The sequence below is a fragment of the Myotis davidii genome, unplaced genomic scaffold (genome assembly GCF_000327345.1).
Source record: "Myotis davidii unplaced genomic scaffold, ASM32734v1 scaffold646, whole genome shotgun sequence".
In the NCBI taxonomy this organism is placed as follows: Eukaryota; Metazoa; Chordata; class Mammalia; order Chiroptera; family Vespertilionidae; genus Myotis; species Myotis davidii.
The window spans coordinates 266,182-275,231 of NW_006296801.1; the positions used below are offsets into that span (position 1 = coordinate 266,182).

At 41.3% G+C, this 9,050-nt stretch overlaps 1 protein-coding gene across 8 annotated transcripts in view; it reads right to left on the reverse strand.

Moving 5' to 3' along the window:
• RSF1 (remodeling and spacing factor 1) overlaps positions 1–9,050 on the reverse strand; it is a 106,199-nt gene that overhangs the window by 9,475 nt on the left and 87,674 nt on the right. For all 8 annotated transcript variants that reach the window (XM_015569660.1, XM_015569662.1, XM_015569655.1 and 5 more), the window contains 5 exons: positions 8,310–8,364; positions 6,580–6,689; positions 4,022–4,089; positions 2,659–2,866; positions 823–1,040 (listed from right to left, as the gene is read on the reverse strand). In XM_015569660.1, coding sequence (XP_015425146.1) covers positions 823–1,040; positions 2,659–2,866; positions 4,022–4,089; positions 6,580–6,689; positions 8,310–8,364 — 659 coding nt within the window. The remainder of the gene's footprint in view (positions 1–822; positions 1,041–2,658; positions 2,867–4,021; positions 4,090–6,579; positions 6,690–8,309; positions 8,365–9,050) is intronic.

Sequence of the window (9,050 nt, forward strand, 5' to 3'; positions counted from 1 at the left end):
TCCCCCCTGGGTGCTGTTCACCCTCCCGTGGTCCCTCCCCCTGGACTGAGTGAGACGGCCTCAAATCGCCCCGATCCCTGGCCAGGCTGGGGAACCCCACCCGTGCACGAATGCGTGTACCGGGCCTCTAGTACCAATATAAAATTTCTGATTCTGGTAATTGTACGGTGGTCATGTAAGAAAATGTCCTGTTCTTAGGAAATAAGCACTGATAAATTTACCAAAAAAGTTTAGAAAAAAAGATAAACAAAATAAAAACTCCACAAGCCTGGCAAGTCAAGGATATAATACTTGTTTGTGTTACTTCCTCAGTAAGATGACAGCTACCCATCTGCCAATTCCACAAAACACTGTATCTGTTCTTTTGGCTGCCGTTCCTCCATTTACTGTTAATAGGGATAAGCACAAGCTATACCATCAACCACTGTGAATATATAAAAATTAATGAATCACCAATTGTGATCTAAACATTAGAAATAATTGGTGATCCTTCGCTCTCCAATAGCTAGATATCTGGTTCTTGGCTTACTGACAATTATTTCCAAGAAACACTATAAAGATAAAGACTAGGCATGGGAACATTTGGCACCACAAGGATTCATCACAATCCTAAAATGAATTTAGTATGACGTTAACATATCCATCTGTATGTATTTTCTTTTTATGAAAAATTTAGTTCGTAGTGAGTCATAATAATATACCTCAAAGTTTTATCAGAAAGCTTATGTTACTATTGAAAGGACTTTTATTTTAAAAATTCTTAGCTCCAGAAATCACAAGAATTTATTAAGTTGGTGTGATGTAGATACTAATAATTTTTACCAGAGTCTCTACTATTCTCATCAGACTCCTCTTCATCGTCGTCAGAATAATTTTTCTTTGGGGTTTTTCTCCGCAAACGCCTGCTTTGCCTCATTGGCCGGGAGGGATGTCGTCTTAGTCTTCGGCTACAGAAATCAGTGTCACTGTCATCATTAGATGGTGGGTCTTCTTCACTTTCATCTGGGTTTTCATCAGATACAACAAACTCATCTTGAGATCTGTCCAAGAGAAACCAGATGAATTATGATGGTACTTAAAATTGTGATCCCAGCCCGGCTGGCACAGCTCAGTGGCTTAGCATCGACCTAAGAACCAGAAGGTCACAGTTCCATTCCTGGTCAGGGTAAATGCCTTGGTTGTGGGCTCCATCCTCAGTATGGGTGCAGGAGGCAGCTGATTAATAATTCTTTATTATCACTGATGTTTCTCTCTCCCTCTCCCTCTCCCTTCCTCTTCCTGAAATCGATAAAAAATATTTAAAATCCCCCTCCAAAAACAACAAAACTGTGAACCCATAGTTCTGAGTTCAAGTTCTAACAAGTCCAGCAAATCACAAAATAATGTTTAATGTAACATCTGAATACTTGTATCAACTTCCCTAAAATGAAGAAATGATCTGCTAGGGCAGTGGTTCTCAACCTTCCTAATGCCACGACCTTTTAATATAGTTCCTCATATTGTGGTGATCCCCAATTTCATTGTTACAAATTGAACATAATTAAAGCATAGTGATTAATCACAAAAACAATATGTAATTATATATGTGTTTTCCGATGGTCTTAGCCGACGCCTGTGAAAGGGTAGTTTGACTGCCAAAGGGGTCGCGACCCACAGGTTGAGAACCGCTGGCTTAGGGGGAGTTATGAAGATGCACTGATGTTGATTTTCATGCATACACTGCTTTGGCCTCTTGAGATGTCCCCCATGTGCCTTAAATTCAACATCTCCAAAAGCAAACTCATTATTTCCTAACCTACTTCTCTCTCTTCAGTCCCCGAGCCTGGTATTTGATACTATCACCCATCTAGGGACTCAAACCAGAAATCTGGTATTTATCCTAATTTCCCCCCTACTATTTCTCCTATCTAATCATTTAGTAATTCCTTGAGTCCACCTCTCAAAGATAATATCTCAAATCATCCTGTGTACCTGAACTACTGTAGCAATTCTCCAAGTTGCCTCTGTAATCTCAAGATCATTTCCCTTCAATACATCCTCCAAAAGAATACTAGGATAAATCTTTCTGAAATGTAAACCTCTAATTAGTCTGGTGTTTAAAACCCTTTGGTGGGTTTTCATAATCTTCACAGAGTCCTATGCCCGAGAAACAAAACACTCCATCATCTGTTTCCTTTTCACCACTTGGCCACACCTCCAGCAGGGCACTCTCTACTGCTTTCCCACATTCTTGCTATGCTGACACATCAGGAATTCCCTAAATATTCCATGCGGTTTTATGTGATTTCTCTGATTAGAACTTCTTTCTTCATCCTGCTTCTCATCCCAAACTGCCCAATTAGTCATGCAAATTTCATCAAGCTTGTGGGAGGCAACTAATGATGTCTTTCTCATGTTGATGTGTCTCTCTTTCTCCCTCCCTCTTTCTTCCCTTTCCATTCTTTCTAGAAATCAATGGAAAAAATATCCTCAGGTGAGAACTAAAAAGAAAAAGAAAAGAACCAAGACTGTTCATAAATCTGTATTAAATAATCTGAACATAAAAAGAGATTGTCTGTGTGCACAAAACACAAAAACCCTGCCACAGCGTGGCCAGCTTCTCTGCTCGCACAGTTTAAGCCTGAATCTAGGGACTGGGGTCAACTGCAGACCACGCACCCATCACTGATCTTGAACTCATCTTCACTCTCTTCTTCATCCAGGTTGCTGTCACTGTCCAGATCATTTAATCGCCGGCGTTTCTTCCGGCGAGCAGCAGCAGCCCTCTGGGGTCGTTTATTCTCCTTTCTTTCTTCATCCAAAATAGTGGAGATATCTTTCCCACGGTGACCCGTGATGGTGGAGATATCTTTTCCTCGGCCAACTCCTGAATTCAGGGGTGAAGAGTTGAGGGGAAGAGAGGGAGAGAGGAAGAGGGACAACTGTACATTTATTAAAAGTTTCCCTTTAATATCTATTCTAGACTCATAATACGAGACTGTTCTTATTTGTGCTTAGCAGCTCTTTACTTGATTTATTTTCTTCCTACAAATCTGCCCGTTTCTCACGATTGCAGTTGACAGCTTTCATCAAGAGTGTTGGCATTCGCTTGTCCTACTAAATAGAAGTTCACCTTGTAGAAAACATCTTTTTCTTACATTTTGATGGAATTCCTATACCATAATATTCACTCTTTAAAGTGTATATGTCAGAGGTTCTTAGTATAGTCAAAGTTATACAACTGTCATCACTAAATAATTTCAAAGCATTTCATCACCCCAAAAAGAAACCTCATACCTATTAGCAATGATTCAAGAATCTCTTCTTGAAAGTTGCCTTTTGGACATGGCATTAGAAAGAGACCAATTTTTTAAAAAAATTAACAGTGTTTGCAGGATTGAAAAAGTGAGAATTCAGCAGCAAAGGTGTAAGTAGGCACACGTCTTTGGAAAAGCTAGTGATTTCTTCAGTTCCCCTACAAACAGCCGATGTATTATGAACCCCTTCCAGTTTTCATAATAACTAAATGGAAACCACAATGCTCCACACTGGAGCACTGGTAATTTGCTATGTAGCTCTTAAATGAAATTACCTTTACATTATACTACATTAATGTCATATATTAAAGAGTATGAAATTAATAAACTGATTTTTAAAAGGTTAATTTAGAGAAATATATTTAGAGTCAAATATCCCTAATTTTTGATACTTTGTAGCAGGACTGATCTAAAAATAGAAAGAAAACAGGGAACTTTCACTGGGTTTTCCATTGGAAGCAGAAGTAAATTTATAATCCACTGAGAAACATTTTCATTTTACATCAGATTATAAAACAAAACTTTTAAAATAAGTAGTAAGATCAGAGTCTACACACTGACACTGTGTTCACAGATTATTCTGATTCTCAGGCTGTTAACACATCAGCAGTAATCATGATAAACACTGGGGAGAAAAAAAAAGCTCACTGCTCTAAACAGGGCATTTCAGTTATTTTATTAGCTGGAGTTATATGAAAAAGAGAGAATGATAAACAAACACATACCTCCTCCATCAGCCTCTTTGATATCATCTTCTATAGCTTCATCAATTGCTTCATCAAATTCATCAAATCTAAAATACATACAACAATCACGTTATAGCCTGACACAAGTGTGTCAGGAGGGTTGCCTTGGAAGTGAAAAAGGCCTGAATATGAAATTGCTCTTGTCCACTTTGGGACTGTGTGACTTGGACTACACCCTCTCACTCCGACTAGCCTCCATTTCTTTTGTGAAATTGGGTTTTGTAAATCAGTATCTAATACATAAATTGTTGCTTTTACTTTCAAAGATCATTTGCACCAGGCATCAGTAAATATTTTTGTAAAAAGCCAGATAGAAAATATACCATGCTTTGTAGCCCACAGTCTCTGTTGTAACTATTCAAGTCACTGTTCAGTACAAAAGCAGCCACAGACAATACAAGTGAATGGTGTGGCTGTGTTCCCAAATAACTTTATTTATGGACACTGTGATTTGAATGTCATGTAATTTTCATAGAATGTTCTTCTTTTGGTTCTTTTCTCAATCATTTACAATTGTAAAAATCACTCCCAAGGCATTGGCTATACAAAAATTGGCAGTGAGCTGGATTTGTCCCACAGGCCAGTTTGCCAAACCCTAATGATACAAATCACTCAGCAAAATTAACAAAATCAGTGTCCAGACATAATACTAAGTTCAATGATGACATTATTATTGTTATTGAAGGTTATATTATTACTAGAGGCCCGGTGCACAAAAATTGTGCACTCGGGGGGGGGGGGAAGGGGGGTCCCTCAGCCCGGCCTGTGCCCTCTTGCAGTCTGGGACCCCTCGGGAGATAACAACCTGCTGGCTTAGGCCTGCTCCCGGGTGGCAGAGGGCAGGCCCAATCCCTAGGTGCAGCCCCTGGTCGGGCTCAGAGCAGGGCTGATTGGGGAGTGGGAGCACCGCCCCCTGTCATGCACAGAGCAGGGCCCATCAGGGGGTTGGGGAGCTCCCCCATATCAGGCACAGAGCAGGGCTGATCAGGGGGTTGGGGCGCCTTCTCCTGTCACGAACAGAGCAGGGCGGATAGGGAAGTTGTGGCCCCGCCCCCTGTCACACACACAGCCGCAGGTCGATCAGGGGGTTTGGGCACTGCCCCCTGTCACACTGATCCCAGTGCCAGGAGGCCACTCAGCTCCGCTGATCCCTGTGCTGGGAGGCATATTACCCTTTTACTATATAGGATAGAGGCCTGGTGCACGGTTGGGGGCCGGCTGGTTTGCCCTGAAGGGTGTCCTGGATCAGGGTGGAGGGTTCCCACTGGGGTGCCTGGCCAGCCTGGGTGAGGGGATGATGGCTGTTTGCAGCTGGTCACACACCCTTCAGGGTGGGGATCCCCACTGGGGTCCCTGGCCAGTCTGGATGAGGGGCTGAGGGCTGTTTTCAGGCTGGCAGGTGACTGAAGCTCCCAACTGTTCCTTTTTTTCTTTTTTATTCTGGGCCAGCTTTAGCTCTGGCTCCAGCTTTGAGGCCTCTGCTGCTGAAAGCAGGTATCTGGTTTGTTTGGGTTCTATTATCGAAACACTGTATCAACTCCAGCTCTGAGATCCCTGCGGGCTGAAAGCAGGTTTCTGGGGTTTTGTTTAGCTTCTATATTTGTAACAATGGTTCAAACTGCAAGCTCAGAGGCTGGCAGCGGCAGGCGGGGAACGTTGGAGTCCTCCGTCACTGAAGCAAGCAAGCCTCATGTTAGTTTCAAGTTGCCTGGCTGCCGGCCGCCATCTTGGCTGGCAGTTAATTTGCATATCTTGCTGCTTAGCCAATGGGAAGGGTAGCGGCTGTACACTAATTATCAGGTTTCTCTTTTATTAGATAGGATTACTAAAATTCATATACAGTCAGAATTTTAGAACTATGAAAATGTACTTCATTCAGAAGGGCTGTTTTCAAATTAAAGAACCAAGACTGGATGATTCCTAAGAATTCATCATATGCAAAACTCCTTTCACTTTAGGACTGAGGTAAGCACAAAGATAAAGTGGATTGCCTAAAACATTTTAATTAATTAATATGAAATATTCCATTCTGGCCCTAGCTGATGCTGCTCAATGGCTAGAAGGATGGCCTGAGCACCACATTGTGTCAGGTTCGATACCCAGTCGATACCTGGGTTGCAGGTTTAATTCCCAGCCCCGGGTCAGGGCCAGGATGGAAGGCAACCAATTAATTTGTCTCTCTCACATTGATGTTTCTCTTTTGTTTCTCTCCCTCCCTTCCACTCTCTCTAAAACTCAATGGAAAAAATATCCTGAAGTGAGGATTTTCACACACACACACAAAATTATTTCACCTGGCCAGTGTCGCTCAGTGGTTGAGCATCAACCTATGAACCAGGAGGTCACAGTTCAACTCCATGTCAGGGCATATGCCTGGGTTGCAGGCTTGATTCTGTGTGGAGTGTGCAAGAGGCAACAAATCAATGATTCTCTCTCATCATTAATGTTTCTATCTCTCTCACTCTTCCTCTCTGAAATCAATAAAAAAATATTTAAAAAAAATTCTTTCATTATAACTAATTCCATGTATTTCATACCTATAACTTATACATTTCCGTGTTCTTGTTGATCTTCTTTCAAGCAAATTTGCTTTGGATTTTTTTGAATCCTTTTTCTTTTCTTCATGATCTTCAGAAAAATCTGGCTCCTGGTTTTATGAAAATAAATACATTTTATTGCTCAGGACAGAACAAAGTTCCTTGGGATTAATAGCTTCTAATGTCCCTCTAGGCAGCACATGTGAAAGGTTTGAAAAAGATGATCCCACAAAACTGAATGAACATGGCAACACTATGTACAGATTAAAAAAATATTGATGATCAAAAGAACCACTTCTGGTCCTGGCCAGTGTGGTTCAGTTGAGTGGGCATTGCCCTGTGCACCAAGTCGGCTAGTTCGATTCCTGGTCAGAGCACATGCCAGAGTTGCAGGCTTGATCCCCACTGGGGGATGTGCAGGAGGCAGCCATCAATCTCTCTCTTTCTCTTTAAAAAAACACACAAAAAATCAATAAGAATATTTTTTTAAAAAGCACTTCTGTATTAAAATTCTTATGTTTTTGTGAGTTCATAATGACCTCTTCTAAAAATAATCATGATGGGGAAAAAGGAGACATATGTAAAACTTTAGACTATTTAAAAAAAAAAATCATGATGCCTAACCGGTTTGGCTCAGTGGCTAGAGCCTCGACCCATGGAATGGAGGGTCCCGGGTTCAATTCTGATCAAGGGCACATGCCTGGGTTGTGGGCTCAATCTCCAGAAGGGGGCATGCAGGAGTCAGCTAATCGATGTTTCTAACTCTTATATCCCTCTCCCTTCCTCTCTGTAAAATCAACAAAACAAACAAACAATATATATATATTTTAAATCATGATGTTTTTCCATCAATATATTTTAACACAAATAATTAGATAAGCTGAAAAAAATGAAATAATGGATTTAGAAGAAAGGGGCATGGTGCTGAAGAAAAATAACTAACCAAGACATGCTATTTAAGTGTGTGATTTAATTAAATCTGTACGGAACTGAGAAAATTTCTTCATTTCAAATAAAAGTCATGTTACATGTACTCTCACGCATGAGATATCCTTCTTAATTACAAATTAAGCTAATGAATGCGAAACAGTGAAATCCCTTCAAAGAAACCAAACTATAAGAACACAAATTGAAGGTTCTGATAACCACAGAAGACTAGAATTAAAAACCAGCTCTCCCTGAACTATCTTTAGACACTTTTACATAAACAGCAGATAAAGAAGCTGAAAACAAATTAACCAATTTAGGTTAAAAAACAAAACAAAACACAACACCCAACAAGCTCCATGGGGGTGAGCTATAAATTTCATTTGAATGTAATATTTCCGGACTATCTGCATGTACATAATCATGAGGGATTATGGGTGATTTCTTTAAGGTCCTAACTTTTCATTTTTTAAAAAAAATATATTTCTTTATTGATTTCAGAGAGGAAGGAAGAGGGAGAGAGAGATAGAAACATCAATGATATGAGAGAATCATTGATTGGCTGCTTCCTGCATGCCCCCTACTGGGGATCAAGCCCGCAACCCAGGCATGTGCCTTTGGCCAGAATTGAACCTGGGACCCTTCAGTCCACAGGCCGACGCTCTATCCATTGAGCCAAACCGGCTAGGGCAAATTTTCATTTTTAATAAGAATTAAAACTACTCATGTTACATAAAGTGGGATACATTTTAGAACAATTATGGCCATTTTCTCTTTAAAAATACTATAAACCAGAAACTTACTTGTGGAGGAATGATGTTTTCAATACTGATACCCACATACACCAAGCGTTCTTTCCTTTAAAAAGTGAAAAACAAGCACATAGGCAAAATTAGATTTGCTAAAAATAGAAGTGTTATGAGAACATTACTAACACAGACAATACTAAAATTACGATTTTATAGTAATAGCAGAGGCTAGGTTACAAACATGTTGTCTATCTCTCTATATATAAATAGGTAATATGCAAATTAGCCAGGTGTCATGACCACTGGAGGAACCTGCATCATGACTACTCAGGAGGAGCTGCATGCAGATGGGAGGGAGAGAACTGCTTGCCGCCTCCAGCCCCAGCGGACACACACACACACACACACACACACCAGGGGTGGGGGTGTGCTCTGATCCACGACACACACCAGGGGTGAGGGTATGCTCCAAGTGGCCGTGTGGCGTGGTTCAGGGCACACCCTGGTGGGTGGCGGCAGCATCCAGAGCAAAGCAGCCCAAGTCCTGGGTGCCGGAGGGATGGAAACTGGTGCTGGCAGCCAGGGGAAGGAAGGATATTTTTTTTTTCAATTTAAATCTTTATTGTTCAGATTATTACAGTTGCTCCTCTTTTTTCCCCCCATAGCTCCCCTCCACCCGGTTCCCACCCCACCCTCCACCCGCATCCCTCCACCCCCACTGTCCTCATCCATAGGTGCACGATTATTGTCCAGTCTCTTCCTGCATCCCCTACACCCCTTTCGCCCCCAAGAATA